This window comes from Lepisma saccharinum, chromosome 5 (assembly GCF_977018435.1).
Source record: "Lepisma saccharinum chromosome 5, izLepSacc3.1, whole genome shotgun sequence".
Lineage (NCBI taxonomy): Eukaryota > Metazoa > Arthropoda > Insecta > Zygentoma > Lepismatidae > Lepisma > Lepisma saccharinum.
In genome coordinates this window covers 87,542,217-87,561,596 of record NC_139233.1, presented here as the reverse complement: position 1 = coordinate 87,561,596, position 19,380 = coordinate 87,542,217, and the positions used below count along the sequence as shown (strand labels likewise).

General features: G+C 34.3%; 1 protein-coding gene across 4 annotated transcripts in view; it reads right to left on the bottom strand.

Annotated features, from left to right (window-relative positions):
* LOC145987929 (phospholipid-transporting ATPase ABCA3-like) overlaps window positions 1–19,380 on the bottom strand; it is a 178,303-nt gene that overhangs the window by 75,552 nt on the left and 83,371 nt on the right. For all 4 annotated transcript variants that reach the window (XM_083122749.1, XM_083122748.1, XM_083122751.1 and 1 more), the window contains 3 exons: window positions 11,873–12,097; window positions 8,194–8,285; window positions 1,126–1,284 (listed from right to left, as the gene is read on the bottom strand). In XM_083122749.1, the coding sequence (XP_082978875.1) occupies window positions 1,126–1,284; window positions 8,194–8,285; window positions 11,873–12,097 (476 nt within the window). The remainder of the gene's footprint in view (window positions 1–1,125; window positions 1,285–8,193; window positions 8,286–11,872; window positions 12,098–19,380) is intronic.

Here is a 19,380-nt window from a genome sequence, read left to right as displayed (position 1 = left end):
CATGACACCATAGTTAAGTATATGTATTGTAACTGAAACATTGTAATATTCCAGAAAAATAGATGTAAGAACTGGATGCTATATGGAGAATAATCAGTGATGAAACGTGACAATTTTATGTAGTCAATCTTTCAACCGGCCAATATTTCTCCATGGTAAATGCCAAGGTCATGCGTTATGTTGTGTGATTCACATTCTAGTATCTGATTGATAATAATATCTGACAGTGCTGTAAGTTCATGTCCACACTACCTCAAGAAAACTAAATATTCTGAATTTGTTTACCATACATTTCCATCCGATGAGAAGTTACAAAAAATCGGGAGAGCAAATCCTATCAAAAATACAAAATTTCAGTATGCAAACATTTTTTACTTAATATTACGAACATGACTTAAAATCCGAATTATCAGGAAATACACTGAAGAAGAGACTGAAAAAAGGTGCCATTCCTACATTGATAATGATGACAGTGTTCCTAATGACGTGTAAAGTAGAGCTGGCCAAATGCAGAATGTTTTTTTCTAGGAGTATATGATCGTAAAATGAGGAAGATAATAAATTCTACCTGAAAAATGGAAAAATTGTTAAACCTCTCTTACAATATGTGCTTTTCTCTTAAAAACAAGAGCTATGCAAGCTTTACAGTGCTGGAAGTAGCAGACACACTGAGAAGTTTCATCTTGATGATCTTATGGCCAGACCTTCAAGAGTGGGTGAAACTGGCATCGAAGAACCTTGGATTTGCACATTTTCTGCGATGACCTGGGCTACCTGACACCATTGCACTCAACAGAAAATGTAGTAAGATGGTTGTGCACTGAAAAGGGGGGGGGGGGTAGGACTAGGCTCTCCCTTCAATATGCTAAACTTAGTGCATCTCGTGTGTATTTCTAGCCATTTCATCGTGTCACTTGACTAATTTCATGGAAATATGTGACTATTCTGACTTATTTTTTAATTCTTCTTTAAAATATTTGAAAAGCAATAATTTTATTATTTTGGTTTGTCATCGCTGCATCAGACACCTCGCCACTGAGAATAGTATGCAGTTAATGTACATTAAATTACAATTATGTAAATATTTAATTTCATGCAGTAGAGGAAAATTATGTGTAAAAATACCTTTACGCCTGTTTCCTTTTCTTCCACAATTCTCTTAATTATAGATGGTGATAACATCAGGAAACTTAATACAGTAATAAGTGGCAGAATTGTTCTTGTTATAGTGCTAAAGCCTCGATCGTCTACATATGGAGGATAAGGAAATTTCTGCACATTGATCTGAAAAAGAGAATGAAATAATTATTGCAAAGATGTTAATTGGAACTACACAAAATATGATGCAAGAGAGTGAAATGCAGATACAGTCAACTTTGCTTATAATGAACCTCCACAGATTCAGATAATTGGTTCACTATATCCAAAGTTTACTAAAACCGAAATTCCATCCTTCCCTTTACCTGAATTGAGGCTAACAGTGACCAAGGAAATAAAAGTGTAGTTTGAACGACACAGAGTCTATTAATGAAACAAAATATCAACCATAGTACAGTATAAAACATAAATCAATTAGATTCGGCCAGAGCATGGTGCTAGTCATATCACCTTCAAAATGGCCGAGATCATAAATGTGTGGAGCCATACCACAACATCCTCTAAATGTGCCTTCATGGCACGGTGCTTGCGGAACTTTAACTCACATTTTATCTTAATTTACTGTATTCTTGAAAATGTTGCTTATCCGTGTCTGCTACACTGTTTTAATGAATGCTACGCTGACCTCTGTGGTGTAGTGTTTAGCATAGCATGCTACGATGTCACGGGACCCAGGTTAAATCCGAGCTTGGGCATTTTTTGGTGAGTGTCCCTTCATAATATCATCATTCATCTTCATCTTCATCTCTGCAATTAGTCACAAGTGGCAGAAAAGTGAAGTGAAATAAACTAAATCAATCAGTCAGTCAATTAATGTCCCTTGCCTCAAACCCACATTTCTCTCCAACCTCCATGGAAGAGATGTTAGCACAGCATGTTACGATGCCAGGAATCCCAGGTTTGAATCCAAGCCTAGACATGGGTTTTCTTTGTGAATGTCTCTTCATCATATAATCACTCATCCTCATCTTTGCAATTAGCCAAAAGTGGCAGGAAAGTGAAGTAAAATAAACCAAAAAAACCAACATGTTTCATCATCATCCTTAGTTCAACCCCACACTCTCACCCATGCTCTGAGCACCCATCCCATTCAACTTCAGTTCCTCTGCATGCCATCAAAACAGAAACTGCAGGAGGTCCGTTTGTGTCAAGTTTGGTTTCTAAATACAGTAATCCTGCAGATATCAGACAAGAGGACTGCCGGATTAACAAAAAAGCCAGATTCGTGGAGGTTCATTTTTAAAAAAATGCATTTTAATAGCAAAACCTGTTTATTGCACAAAACATTACAAAATATGTATATGTACATATATTAAAATGGAAATTAGTGTAACAATTAGTGCAATAATGATGCATACAGATTGCTATACTGAGCCTAGTGTTTACCTCATGCCAAGGTCTCTGACACTGACATGCAGAGTAACTTGTTTTCCCTTTCACGATCCCCACTCTCTCAACGCTCGACTACTGGAGGGGCTGGATTGGCGAAGTGCCAGATTATAGAGGGACCACTGTACTGTGTTGTACGTACTTCAGTGATGGCACCAGGGAAAAGTGACTGGGGGGTGGAAGTGGGGTGACAAAATATTGTTGGGGGCAGTCACATTAAAATGCCCGAAAACACTATATATAAATAATATATATATATATATATATATATATATATATATATATATATATATATATATATATATATACTTATAATAATAATAACAACAACAATTATTATTATTATTATATTCATGTATGGTGTTTCGTCTTTGTCCTTTATTTAGAGTGGACGTTTACTGCCTAAATTTTCTTCTTGATTACGAGTTTATCTCCATATGATTTGCTTTGATAAAGGCATTAATTCTTTTCTTTCATTCGTGGCTACTGGCACAAGTTGCGTTCTTTCTAGTAGCCTATTTCAGTATTGGAAGACATTTATAATTTTATAATTCATCATCTTTCTTGAGATGAAACTACTGATATAAATATTCTAGTTATAAGATAATAATATAAATGACGAAAAAATATGTTTCGAAGAGTTTAATTTTCTTGCAAAGTAAATATGACTTAATCTTCTTAAGTATTAGAAACAACGAAAATCACTTAGTGAAGTGTAATTCTTCTGTGGGAAAATTCTGCTACATGTGCTTTGGAGAACATATTGTCCACCTTTGGTACGTCCAAGACTTGACATCTTCTTCTCAATAGCAAGGACAGCCAAATCAGGCATCCAGCATCCTGTTTCGAACAAGACTTTTCAAAGGTTTCAAACATGAAGAGGTTCTTTCACATGCTGGAAACTGGAATTGTTACAGAGAATACAACAAGAGTGTGAACCTTGTGAAATGCCAATTTATACTTTCCTAGGATTTCAAAGAAATCCATTGGGATTACTTTTGTTCCATCTTCATAACACTGAAGAGTTTTGGGGCTTAATCTGCATTTCACCTTTCAGAGAAATGTTATCACAGAAATAAAAATCAGAAAAAGGTTACAGTTATCTCATAATTCAAGAAATATTCTGACCCTGGTGCACCTCACTCTACCACTCCAAAGTATGTCTGTGCTACACAATTAGAGGCACCTATGGAGTTAGTGGGAAGAAGTTCTTCGATTTTGATATGTACGAGAAAGAGCGAACCTGCATCTAATGATTGAAGAGTGGCAAATCCTAAAAGAGCGTTCATTTACCTGCTGCGAGACAAATATCTGTCCTGTTCCTTTCTTGCAATGTCTTTTGTTTCATCTGACTTCAGTGCGAATTCTTTCGCCTCTTCCACTTTCTGGCTTATTTTGCTGAGAATAAGTGCAGAGATTACAGATTAATATGCTTTGAATCGAAATTTGAGTGTAATTCGCATTTTAAGGTTCAAGTTCAATACATTACCGAATAATATCTCCTCATTTTGAAATTAAGTTCAAGAGTATCTGTGGCGACTAGATCATAGTCAATTTAAAAATATCTATCTGCCATGGCTTCACTCTCTCCAATTATGGTGATAGTGAAGTATTGTAAGTCATCATAAAAGCACGGAGAAATTGATTACGTAATGTTTGCCTTCAGGTTGTAAAAATCGCCAGCTGAGGCCTCACCTCTGGCGACGCCCTTTGGTTGCACATGCGCGATTATTCTTTTTCACGACTGAGCTGTCCATGCAGAACAAAACAGGAACGAGACTCGAGCTTACAGAATCAACTTGACAACGAAGCTCTCGGAGTGCTAGCCTGGTCTTCCTCCCCTACTGTTACATAAGTGGCAAGAATGCACAAAAAGAACTGGCTAGCGATTCATTTCACTTGAGCTGTTATCTTTTTTTCCAACTGGTGTGGAATTTGTCCAATTATGTAACGGGGGTTGGAATACCGTTAGTACGGGTTTAGCCAAAAGAAGTAATTTCAGCTACTTTAAATTGCATTTTAGAGACTTCATTAAAATTTTAGAATAATGTTCTCATTATGCAAGCACTCCGAAGGCATTTAATTCTGCTGTTGATTCATAGTTTATGTTTATGGTGACTCTTTATACGTCGTGAGCTGGAATGTATTTGTGAGTGTAAATATGTGTGAATTGCTTTTCTCAGGAGTTATGTATATATATATCGTACTTTTTATGTTCTGAATCTTGTCCGAGAAAAGTGGAGCAAATGTGAGAATGAAGGTCGGGGGTTGTGAGTTGTTAGAAATCAAGTCATGTTTTTGTGGGAAAAATATTAATCAGGAATTGTGTATTGAAATTACGTGCACTTTTTTTGCCGGTCGCTGTACCTTGTAAATTATTTTGATCAAGTTAAATTTGACATTGAATGAACCTATCGACTTCGAAGGAAGTAAATGTAAAGAGTGCTATTTATTGTTGTACATGAATCTTATTCAAGTGGGGATTTAAAATAAATGTCAGATAATCTTGTATCTTCCTTTCATTGAATTAAACATGAACTTTTCAGGGTAGATAATAGATCTACAAAATTCGCAATGTAGAACAGGCGACTGCATTAAATAGATTGAATTGCGCGGATTAGGAAGTTACGTAAACTAGTTGGAAGGGAGAGCTAGAGGATTCCCCCATATTTCCGACAAGTTTGCATTAGAGAAGGGGCATTTTCTCGTTCGATAAAAACAGGGTTCTTTTCACCAGATGGTGAACATTTTCCATACAGTTGCGTCGTTCACGGGTAATCAGTGGGTTGCAGCTAAAAGAGTGTATTGGTTGTCTTTTTTATATATAAATCGCTTCCTCAACTGACTTGTATGACGTTGTTTACTTTTGGTAGCTTGTAACAGATACGCCATACATAGAAGAATTTTCTGCAATATTAAATATGTAATATTTACGACCTAAATAAGATTGTAAGTTGCCTTTCATGGTGAATTGCCTTATTTGTTTAAAACTAACAATGAAATCAAAGAAAGACTACTCGCTCGCTAAGAATAGATGTTATCAGTGTATATAAGACTAAGTATTCACAGCAAAGGATGGTACTATCCCATGTAAGTAGGTAACCAATATAAAAGGATAGTTGCTGAGTGATAACATTATTTATTCACTACACAAAGATGCTAGCAGAGCATTCAAACAAAAGATATTAATTACAAAAAGATGGTAGCAGGCCTGGAGAACCTTTAATCGACGAATTATTCATCGATATTTCTTTTTCAGTGCCCATTTTCCTTTGAATTCTTTTCCCATATTTATATATATAATTTACCTTTGTGCGATGTCTCAACTTAATGGATATGTACAGTTAGATCATACCACCAACCCCAAATGGCCCTATTGTATCAAGGTGCCAAAAGTACTATTTACAACTCCAAACAAGACGAGGGAGGATAAGTCTGAGGGTGAAGATTCAAGGAATCTACTTCGAATTCCTCCCTGTCGACTAAGGTAATGTTGCATAATTTGGACGCAGACATTGATGCCTTGCAGCTATATAATGGGGAAAACAGTGAAGTTTTGTTCAATTTCATTTTGTCTGTTCAACTAATTGTCAGTATAAATATGTAACCTGAATCCTTAATTCTGCAAATGTCTTAAGAAAAACTGGGGGAAACTTAAAAATACTCTGGCTTGATGCTTTTGCTGCGCATGCCTCTTGGTTTGCGTTAAAATGTCAACTCTGGAAAGCATTGGTACCTTCTAATATACTTACTCTCTTGATAAATTTAAAAGTCTGTAGATTTCAGGAGTCCTCTGAAACCTTATATTCTTTTGCTTTGGACATTGTAGATTGTGCCAATGCTCTGAACATTATATGGGAAGAGCACGTTTTAGTCGAGACTATTTTACAAAATCTCCATCCTACTACTCGGGGATTCTTATTTTTTAAAGCAACGCCAACAAAAATGTCAGATTTGCTTGCTTTGGCACAGGAAATTTCACCCTTGGGGCGGAATTTTTTACGAGCTCCATTATGTGATGAAAGGACTGATGTCCCGTGACACTCTCTAACCAGCTCACAGGCACTTTTCCTAATAATAGTACATCTAGGGTTAATAAACAGTGTTTTAGATATATATATATATTGCCCACTGGGATATTTACATCAGTGATATATTTAATTTGTACTTTTCAATCATAATTTCATAAATTGATATTTCATATTAATTTTCTCTCATACATTCATGTGTATATCCGGCGTCTATTTACTGTGATATCAATTTTACCAGAATATTTATTTGTGGTGGGGTCAAATATTTTTGGAGGACAACATATAATACTGGAATGCTCAAAATATAATAGAGTGAGAAATATCTTGTATAAAACTTTAAATAATCTAAAGGTTCAGTTTCCAAAAAAATGTAAGTTTAGTTGTTAAACCAGATGTGCGGATTGGTTATATTTTGTTATTTTGTTTAAGAAAGTGTAACACAATTGTAAAAGGCAAAGTATTCTTTTTTTAATCTAATATCTGTAAAATAGGGGGAAGGACTGACAATTTTAATGTAAAACAATTGTGTACATTTTATATGTGTTATTATAGACAGAAAATGGCATGAAAGCTGTTATGTTCCAAATAAAGGACTGAATGAATTCATGGTGAATTGCTTTATTTGTTTAAAACTAACAACGACATCAAAAAAAGACTACTCACTCGCTAAGAATAGATGTTATCAGTATATATAAGACTAACTATTCACTACAAAGGATGGTACTATCTCACGTAAGTAGGTAACCAATATAAAAGGATAGTTGCTGAGCGACAACGTTATTTATTCACTACAAAAAGATGCTAGCAGAGCATTCAAACAAAATATATCATTCCCTTTGCTAAGGTTTGCATCAGACTCATAATCTTGAAAATCAAGTCCCTGAATAGTAAGAAACCCCGATGCATCCCCAACAACTAACATGTAGTGTCAGTTTCCTTGGATCATTTTTGGTCCCAGGTTCGATACCCGGTGGAGGCAGTTTAAACTGTAGGTTCAGTCCCGATTAGCTTACTGGGCATAAAGTGGACTTAAAACACAAAATCAAACAACCAACCAAATCTTGAATAGCCTTTGAATGACTTTTACTAATTATCATTGTCACTAACGACCCATGATTAGAATAATTTGCCCATACTACAGATGATGTTTTGTGGTCCTCAAAATGTTCGTGGTGCTTTAAAAACCATTCACATTCAACGCTTTTTTCCACTTCTTAAAAAGTGGTTAAAACTTAGTTTAATCACAACTATTACAGAATATAAATGAATAAGAAATTGCCTATGTCCAGGTCAGTGCTCGAATATTTGTTAGTCAAGTTGGTATTATAAGCAGGAAAAGTGATATCAAGCAGAATACACCACTTAGAAAAGATGAAAATCATCATACTCTTATAAATGAACTCTATTATTATTCGATATTTAAGTAATTTCAGTTGGGAGGAGACAGGGGGCAAAGTATCTGACTGGGGGGCACCCACTCCCCTTTTGGCATCGTTACTGTTGTACTTGTGATGCTAACAATGATAATAGTTCATGTGGCATAGTAATTTAGATTCACATAACCAAATGTTCACTACATCCAGAGTTGACTGAAACATTATATCAAAACACTCACATGTGGTAAGTTTGCTGAATATTTTGCCTCTTCTATAAATGATTTATCGATTAGAAGCTGCAGTCCGAGAAATCCTTGATAAAAATAGTTATCTGTAAGTATAAAAGTTACAATTTATATTATGATAATTCTTTCTAAAATTAAATCATCCTTGGTATGTATAGCCACATTGTAAGTTTAAGACACACACACCCAATGGGTTGTCCCAAAAATTTACAATAAACCTTCATTTAAACAGGGTGTTTATAATTTTGCAGGAAAAAATAATCCCTGATTTTTACAGGTTTTCTGGACTAATATCCAAAAAAATTTCCAGACAAAGTCATTAGGGCAATTCGTGTATTTACACATGTGCATAAGAAGGTCACTACATTTCAGCTAAAAACAACAACACTTACAATCTCAATTCACTAAACTAAAACTAATAACGAACGAGAAGGAAAACTGCACACAAATTGTCTGTTCAACAGGGGCCTCAGGGATGAGCTTTTATTTAACACTTCCAATATATTGACAAATGGCAAACAAAAAATTATTTCTATACAAAAAATCAACAATTGAAGCATAAATAATGCATAATTATAATAAGATTTAGTAATATGTATTAAACTTAATATCAACCAAGCAGAAACAAAGAATTGCAACAGGAAACTGGCAAATGCCAGTTTACTACCTATCAGTGGCACAGGAACGTTTTTCATTTGGGGGGGTAAAAAATTAAGCCTCCCATATATATATATATATATATATATATATATATATATATATATACACACATGGTATACACACACACACACGCACAAATATATACTACGCATATACTACTTCAAAGGTAGTAGCTATAGAAGGCATCAGAAATATTCCATTTCAGAACAGCACACAAATTTCCTGTTTTTTAATTAAAAATTGGCAAAAGTAATTTTTATTTCTTTGTTTTCCTTAGTATTTATGGTCATTTTAAAAACAGATTTTAACCAGATAACATTTCCGAAAAATATAAAGCTCTGGACCTTGTTCATGGGCTCATTTTGAATTTAACGAAACGGAATATCAGGAGTTCAAAATGTGAAAATTGCGAACAAAGATACAGCTATTGATTTTTAATGCAGGGTAAGATTAAAGGGGGTGAGGAGGATCCCACCTTCTCCTCTATCTTCAGCTATCCCAACCAGGAATAATCGTCTCTCACCAACTGGATTTAGAAACCATATTATTGAATGTATCATACTTATAGAGTCCACATCAGTTCATTTTAATTTTAAAGTCCCATAGCTAAGCATACAAATATCTCTAAACAATCTATGGCAGATTTGTAGCACATCCAATGCCTTTTAGAAGCCATGTATTCGGTATTTCCACAGACATCTATAGGGTGTTGTATTTTTTTAAAAAAAGTATTGAGTTGAAATGGTTCCCCATCAACTCGTAAGAGGTCTAAGTTTGGAATGTTTGTAAAACATTTGACAAAGCATTTATGTGTAACATAATTATTTGTACCTAATGACGTTCTTCAAGCACAGAAAATAGTATCATTATACGTATATACAAAACCGAAATCCTTCAGATCTCAGAGCAAGCAAGGAAAGCCAAACGCTCGAAAGTTGTTTTATTTCTCTTTTCAATCTTTGGTGGTTAATATGAAGAGCCGGCCAAGATTTCTTTTCGTATTTAGTAGTATTAAATGCATATATATGCATGTTTTAAGGTGACTTGTCAATTCCTCGTTTACGTGAAAAGGTTAACTTTAATGTAACCAAAAGCATGTGCGCATCACAGTTAAAGATTTTCGCATCTACAAGAAAATCCAAAACACATTCCCACCTCGCCAGCCTCCATAGCGTTCTACGACGCCAGAAGTTCCCGGTTCGAATCCCAGCCTGGGCATGGGTGTGATTTGTGAGTGTCCCTTCATCAATTCCATCATATCATCACTCATCCTCATCTTCGCCATTAGACAGAAGTGGTTGAAATTTGAAGTAAAATAAACCAAATCACTCAATCAAACATTCCCATCTTGCTCAAAGACCTCGTGAATTCAATTAAAAATCTACCAATATCTACCAACCGAATGTGAAATGTCATAAACCTAACCTTAACTGATTAGAAAAATAATTTAGAAGTTTTAAACATACTTTTACTTTCCTCATACCCCCAGTGCATTGCTTTGATGCAGAAAAATTTGCAAGAAATTGAATGAAGTCTAGTCTAGATAACACAGTGGCCTTGACAAGTCAACTGGGAAACCATAGGACCTGCAGTGAGTCTCGTTTATCCCGTACATTCGTTTGACTAATGTAATTTTCTTCCAGTTTGACTTTAGGGTTTAACTTAAAATGGCGTTGAGTTTGTGTTGCATTCGATATCAAAATTAGATTTTAACCAATTAATGTCCAATTCTAAGTACTATATCTAATACTTAAGTAAAAGTAAGTTATCGTCCTGTGACAAAATCACAAATTGCACCCTGTTCTAATGTCTAGGAAAGGAGAACTTTTCATTTGACCTAGGAATGACATCGAGATGAGACGAGTCGAGAATTGTCACAACCTCATCTCGTCTCCTGTGTGGTGAGTTTGAGTTTGTTTGAGTTGGTGTATTAAGTCCACTTTATGCACAGTTAGGCTAATCGGGATTCGAAGCACTGTGCCACGTGCTTCCACAGGGTATCGAACCCCTTGTTACAAGGCGGCGACGCTACTGACAGTAAGCATGGCAAAATACACATCATTACATATTTTCTTTTCTTAAAAAAAAAAGTTTTACGTTTTCTTAATGCAGGCTCCAAACTCCCCTACACCTGCTCCTTTCCACACCTTTCATTTCTTAGTATAATGAAGGTTATTTAATTTTTACAGTAATACAGAAAAAAATACAAAGATAGAAAAAATAAATACAAGTATATATAAGAATAATATCTTTAGAAAACTTGGAATATTTAGGATAGCAAACCCTTTTTTTAACCATTATTATTATCATCATATTTTCTACCTCTGAGCGATACAAAATAATACAAAAACCTGGGGCATTATACTTCAATCACAAAAATAAAACTTAGCACAAAACTATGACTACAGTACACAGCAACGTGACATAAATAAATAAACCACTGTCATGACACTGACCTGTTTTAAATGATAACTTATTTCAATTCATACAAATAAAATGGGGCAAAGGAATTTCCAGGACAACCTCCAAAATTCCAGGTACATCTTGGAAAAATGTGAAATTTCATAATTAAGGAATATTTTAAAATTCCAGGTTTTCCAGGTTTTCCAGGATGCATAGGAATCCTGCCTAAACCCAATAAGCAAATATATACTTTCTCAAGAAACAAGAAGTACTGTATTAGCAAGTTAACGAATAAAAAACTAGTACAGAATTCTGAAGGGAACAATAGAAAAATGTGGATTAGTACTAAATCACAGTTTCCTACAACAGGCAAAATGAGAAAAAGTTATCTTGACAAAATATGAAGTTCTCTCTTGAGACATAGTGTTAGAATAGGTAAAGGATGAACTAGACAATAGATAATGTCAAATTATAACTAGATGCTAATAAAAGAATCACTGTCACTTTCAGACTAGCATCCTGTACTTTCTTTCCTCTCTTTGACTACACCTTCCTTACTAGTAGTTACAAATGGTACTACTTCTATTTCATATATTGTGACAATTCTTACCACCATAACCAGGTCCAGCTGGTGGGAACATTGGAAATAGAGAGACTGTGCTCCAACCATGATCAGGCATACGGATTTTGTATGATAAGCTCTTTGGTAAACCGACATCTGGTATGTTTCCTTCGAATACTACCCCACAAAATGAGCTACTGTAGTAAGATGTATTTGCGAGTATGTTCCTGTATGCATTCTCTAACTTTGCTTCATCCTTACAGGGAATTAATTCTGAAATGGAGAAAATATCTATTTAGAGAATCAAGTACAAACATGAGATCTTCCAGAGAACGCTAAACTCAAATTTATCTAGATAACAATAAATAAGTGAGTGTGTTTCATGAGCGTCGCCTAAAATTTTAGCAATGGGGGACAGATCAGGGATAGTAGAATTAATAATAATACTTATTATTATCATTATTTATATTAAATAATGTGTTCTGATTATATAATATTATTAATTATTATTATTATGCAATAGATACTATTAAATAAAGTAATAAAAATAAACCAATTTACTCATTATCATTACTGCTATTATTCTTAAATCCTCGGGGAGACTTTTCCACTTGATTCATGAGCTATCATAACACGTACTAGCAACATATAGCGAGGCCCTGGACGAGATTAGACTGCAAGGCCCCCATCCGTTCAATGAATTTGAAATCTCAATGTGAATCGATAAAAAAGTATTCAGGGATACATCAGCAGATTATCATATTTAAATAATAATAATAAATTACTGACAAAAATGATATATAATAATATGCGACAGAGAAAATTTATACTTGGCAGAGGTATATTCTTGTAACACACAGCAAACCAAAGTAGTAGTAATAGTACGTTCCTAAAGATGATCTTCAGGCACTAAAAGATAACTGAAATATCAATAAATATCCTATTTTTTTTTAAAAAAAAAACAACAGAAATGCAAACTAGGAATCTTTAAATATAACCTATAATATTTTTAAATGAGTTTTTCTTTGTTTCCTCATTTCAAAATTTGAAGGAAGGATTTTTTTCATTGATTGATTGAGTTGGTATTTTAAGTCCACTTTATGCACAGCAAGGCTAATCAGCACTGGACCTACAGTTTAAAGTGGGATCTGAACCTAGGGTTACCAGACGTCCAATTTTTCCCGAACATGTCCTACATTTTAGCCTTATGTCCAGCGTCTGGGAGTAATTTGAAAAATATTATAAATGTCCTACATTTTGAGCATCACATAATATTAATTAGGAAAATACGTAACAGGAAAAAAATCATGCAAGTTACAAGTCTATGGACTGCGCTTCCAAACTCAATGGTAAAATTTATTTCGATTCAGTCATTGGACAAAAAAAAAAAAAGTTTGTCCTGCTATTAAACAAACGGGAAAATGGAAGCAATTAATGAACAAAATTTCTGATAACGTCACTGTTCAATGCCCGAGTAGAATCTTTCCTTAGGGTTTATACTGATGGAACAAAGTGTTGCCCATTCTTATTCAATATTCAATATAATTTGATTGTAAAGCAGGGGTATATAGAGGAAAGTTCTTCAGGGTATCTGCCAGTCAAGAAAGTCATGGAAGTCAGGAAGAAGTAAAGAAATCAACAAGTAGTCAAGAAGTCTATAAAAAGGCAATAAAGGCAAGAATTTTTGCTATCAAAATGACTGGTTGGTTGATTTAGTTTATTTTACTTCACTTTTTTCTGTCCCTTTGGCTAATCGCGAAGATGAGGATGAATGGTGGTAAGATAAGATGGATGAAGGGACAGTCACAAACATATAGGGACAAGGACAACCGACACAAGCCCCACATTAGATTGATTATACTGACTGTGAGTCCAGACGCCAAAGCCTCGCTTGTCTGCCAAACACAGTTCAGGATGTATTAATATGAGAAAGCAGATCTAATTCTCTTCTTAAATTCAGCTTCAGTTCTTATCTTAACTGGCCCTTTGGTAGGGGTTTTCATTAAATAAATATTTATTTTCTTAATTACTAATTTCCAGCTTTACCTAAGTAGGGGTCGAATAAATAATCATTAAAAAAAACTGAAAAAAGGACTAGAAAAGTCCAGAAAAAGTCAAGAATTCTGGATGTGTTATTTTGGTAGACACTCTGTTATTGAACTAAAAACTACCCAAGATGTTGAGAGAGTACTGTCATTACGATCAGCACAACAGACTCACGAGAGAAATTATTTTTTCATGAAGACTGTAAAATGTTTGGTACTGATCCCTATAATTTCAAAGAGTTTGACTGTCCACTCTAACATAAATATATTTTGACTAAACCTGAAATTTTGATAAAAATTGTCTTCTCTGAAAAGTACCACTTAAATCATGTAGTAAGAGGTGATTGATTAGAATGAATGAAAGTTTTGAAATTTTGCATTTAAAAATTCATTAAGAATTCATTTTCTTAAAACAGAAGTGTGTCATTTTTCAACTACTTCCTAACGTGTTCTATAGAAATATGTATTATTTATTGAGAATGTTTTGTGTCCTACATTTTGACTTAATGTTCTACATTTTGGGACAGCATGTCCTACATTTTCCTTACAGCGATCTAGTAACCCTATCTGAACCACTATATCCCTCTACAAGGTATCGAACCTGGGACCCGAATTTGAAGGAAGAAAATATCGAAGGACACACACAAATTGTCAGTGGGTAAAGCAGGGGAAAAGGGGGGGGGGCACTAAACCACAATCCTGCCTAGGGCGCCAAAATTTCTAGCTACGTGGCTGACTCCTCAACACAATCGGTTTTAGTATCAACAAATCTTTGTCTTTTTTTTTCAAGAAAAGATTCAATACACGAAAATATCCAAGCAAGTTATCATCAATTTTTGTGTATATGTTTCACATGAGAAAAATGAAAATAATTTTTACTTTTTTTCGGGCCCCCTTAGGCTTAGGGGGCCGCCTGCAGGTTACGCCTCTGATTTGACACATTCATTCAAATTATAATGTTAAACTAAAATTTAAAGCCAGCTAAAGACAGAATGTTCTCATTTTATCATTATTAGCCATTTTCATATATTTTCTCACTTCTTCACCCCTTCAAGCACGAGGCACCGGGCAGTCGCCCACTTCGCCCACCCATTGCTATGCCACTAAAGATATAAACATCTAACTAACTAACTAACTCCCTAGCCTTCTTAAACCCGAAGGTTCATGGCTGCAGCAACACAGGCCTTCCATCTTTCCCTATCTTGAGCAAGTTCTATATACTCTTTTCCATCCCTACCGATTTCCCCGATTTCCCTTACGTCCATCTCAACGTTGTCCCTCCATCTTCGGCTTGGCCTTCCTACAGGTCTCTTACCATCAGGTTTCCCAACAAGAATCCTGTAAACTTCTCTTTCCTCTCCCATTCGTGCCACATGGCCTGCCCACCTAAGTCTTCTTGATTTAATTATTCTAATAATATCTGGACATGAATACAAATTATGTAGTTCTGAATTATGTAACCTTCTCCACTCACCTGTCTCCTCATCCCTTTTAGGTCCAAAAATTTTCCTAAGGATCTTATTTTCAAATACTCTCAATTTATGTTCCTGTTTCATGTAAGGGACCAAGTTTCACATCCATATAATACTACAGGCAAAATTACTGTTTTGTATATTTTAACTTTTAGTTTTTTAGATATTAAACGAGAAGACAAAAGTTTATGAAGAGAGAAGTAACATGCATTTCCTGAATTAAGCCTACTTTTTATTTCCTCTTTAACATAATTTTCATTTTCTAATATTACTCCTAAGTATTTGAATTTGGAAACTGGTTCAAACGAGTTGTTATCAATAATTAGATTTTGATTATTACCTAACACTTGTTTTCGGCCTGTAAGCATATATTTAGTTTTCTCTTTGTTAACTTCCAAACCTATTTCTTTAGCAGTTTTGAAAAATATTTTAGCATTATTCTTAATTGTATTCACATCATCCCCCAGTAAGTCTATATCATCTGCATATGCTAACAACTGAGTCACACCATTTAATTTTAGTCCTTCTTTAGTTTCTTTTACCTTCCTAACAGCATATTCTAAGGCAAAATTAAAGAGCAATGGAGATAATGCATCTCCTTGTTTTAACCCATCATGAATTTTAAATTTGTCAGACATATTAATACCCACACGAATTTTACTTTCTGTTTCACTGGTGCATATTTTTATCATACTAACAAGCTTCTTAGGTATTCCAAATATTCTAATATATTACATAATTTATCTCTCTTGAACGAATCATATGCTTTTTTGAAATCAATGAATAGCAGATGGACATTTTGATTATATTCCCACTTTTTTTCAAGTGTCGTGTCTGATGTGAAAAATTTGATCTGTAGTTGATCTGTTATGTTTAAATCCACATTGATAATCACCTATAATTTCATTAGCATATGGGGTTAGTCTTGTTAAAAGAATGTTAGATAATATTTTATATGTTGTTGAGAGTAGAGAAATTCCACGGTAATTATTGCAGTTCATTTTATCACCTTTTTTAAACACAGGAACAATTATGGATTATTTCCACTGTTGAGGGATTTCTTCTTTATTCCATATTAAACAAATTAATTGATGAATTTGACATATTAATGAATTTCCACCATATTTAATTAACTCAGCTGGTATTAAATCAATGCCAGGTGCTTTGTTATTCTTTAGCATTTTAATAGCATCTTTAACTTCAGTCAAGTTAGGTTCTGGAACTAAAGGTTCTGCTGTGGGTACTTCATTTACTTCTGATTTATCTCCTACATGGACATTTAAAAGGTCATTAAAGTAGTTCTTCCATCTATTTAGAATATCGCTTGGGTCAGCTAGAAAATCACTGTCTTTATCTTTTATCAAGTTTACTTTAGGTTGCCACCCCTTTCTAAACTCATTTACACCTTTATATAAATCTCTGATATTTTTATTTTTGCTGTTTGTTATAATTTCGTTAATTTTGCTTTTCAAGTAATCTCTTTTTTTACTTCTAAACATGCGGTTAACATCTCGCTTTATTCTATTATAATTGTTTAGATTTGTATCATCAGAGTTATTTAACCACCTAAGTCTAGCCTGATTTCTTATTTCTATTAGATTATGACATTCATTATCAAACCATGACTTACTTTTTCTCGGTTTATGGTATCCTATACTTTCTTTAGCTGCTGATTCTATTGCATTACGTATGTGCTCCCAATTCTTATTTACATCTGTTTCATTTATATTTTCATCATCATTTAAATCCTGCAAAACATCAAATCTATTTGACAGTTTAATTTGGTAATCTTTCTTAATTCTTTCATCAGTAAACTTTCCTGTATCAAATTTTAGAACTTTTAGATTTTGTTGCTTATGATTTATCACTGAGAGTCTTTCTCTTAATTTAGCAATTACTAAATAATGGTCACTGGCACAGTCAGCACCTCTATGTGTACGAACGTCAATTATACTAGTATGCCTTCTCTTATCAATGAAAATATGATCTATCTGATTATGAGTTTTACCATCTGGAGAAGACCAGGTATATTTATGGATGGATATCTTTATGTTTAAAAGTGGTACTTTTCACAATTAAATTCTTTGAGGTTGCAAAAGTAATCAATCATTATCATTACTTAATTCATGAAGACTTTCTTTACCAATCGTGGGTTTAAATGTCTCTTCTTTGCCAATCTGTGCATTACAGTCACCTAACAGAATTTTCATATCATACTGAGAAAATTTATCAAAGACCTGTTCTAACTCTGTATAAAAATCATCTTTAGTATTATCATCTTTATCTTCCGTTGGTGCATGTACGTTTATTAAAATAATTTTACAGCACCTACCCTGTAAAACTGCATATGATATCCTATCATTAATAAATTCTACTGTTTTAAGAGCCGAGATAATTCTATTATTTATGAAAAAGCCTGTTCCAAAATTATGATTTTCAATACCACCATAGAAAAAAGTATAATTTTTAGTTTTATAATTCCCTTCTCCTGGCCACCTAACTTCCTGGACAGCAAATGCATCTAATTTATACTTAACTATGTCATTAACTGTACACTGAAATGCCCCAGGCCGGTAAAGGCTCAGAACATTCCAGGTGCCTAATTTAATATCCTTATTCCTAATGTAGATCTTATCCTTAGTCCAGGGACCTCCCAAAGTAGTTCCCACCCGGAGATCCGAACGGGGGACTATTTTACGTACGGAATATTTTACCTTGGGAACATCCATGGCCTTATATTGCTGTTTCTTGACTTTTTTTTTTACAGTGCAGAGTTGTCAGCTCTACACCTAACCCCCAATATGAATGGAGGAACTACTACACAAGACAAACACAAACACATTAGACAGCACAACTACTACACAAGACACACGCACAAACACATCACAACTATAACACAATATAAACACAAACACACCACAACTACTACACAATATAAACATAAACAAACTACACACCACAACTACTACACAAGATAAACACAAACAAATTAGACAGCACAACTACTATGCAAGACAAAACAAACATACTAGACAGCACAACTACTACACAAACATACTAGACAGCACAACTACAACACAAGACACATACACATACATACACAACACCACCGATACTACACAAATAATTAATGTATATTGAACTTTAAACTGTAAAAATAAATTAATTTGAATTTAAATGATTAGAAATCTGTCTTCATAATAGCTATGAAATAGCACAATGTTCATTGGTTGTAATCCATGCATACCGGCCAATACTTTTCCGGCATTTTGGTCTTTCAAGGTTCTGCAAAAAATGCTGCGTGACACCTTCGTGAAGTCTAATTTTTTAGAAGTTATGCAAAATTCGGTTTCTTCTTATTTTACACCAGTTTTGTGTGAAAGAAACTGAATTTTCTGATAAACATCTATCAGTTGGAAGATGTAGTAAGTAATAACTTACATATGCAATATTAGATCACGTAGAACACAGTCATGAGGTCCAGCTATTTCGCTTCTTTGTCCCTAAGTTATTGCACTATGGGTAAAGGTGATAGGTTCAATTTCATCATTCAGACAGTCTGAATGACATACTAGCGTCATCTGTTGAATTAACCATGTAACAATTTGTAAACTGCAAATAGGCCATATTAGGTTCAGGTATCTCATGTAAATAGTTCACTTTCATATAAAGAGAAGAAACAAGTGATTGACCATATCCTAATCTCCCAATGTTGAAATGTGTTAAAGTAAAAAGTGGGCCTCAATAAGGTTTTGAGTAAACAACATAGCCACTCTATGCAGGGACTGTTGGAAAAATTTGCACCTGAAATCACCCACTCTGGGAATCGGGCACACATCTCTCACATGCATTTACTATTAAAGTCCGGCCTTCCAAAGAATAAACTTCAGGAAACCCTGTCTTTTCACCTCCAATTGTGGGAGTTTCAAGGGATGAAAAGCAGTGTTGTTACACACCTGATTTTTGTCCAGTCATACACAACACCTTTTGCTGTCAGCATGCGCTCTTCACTCACCTTTCAGGGAGAGGCAAGGAATCG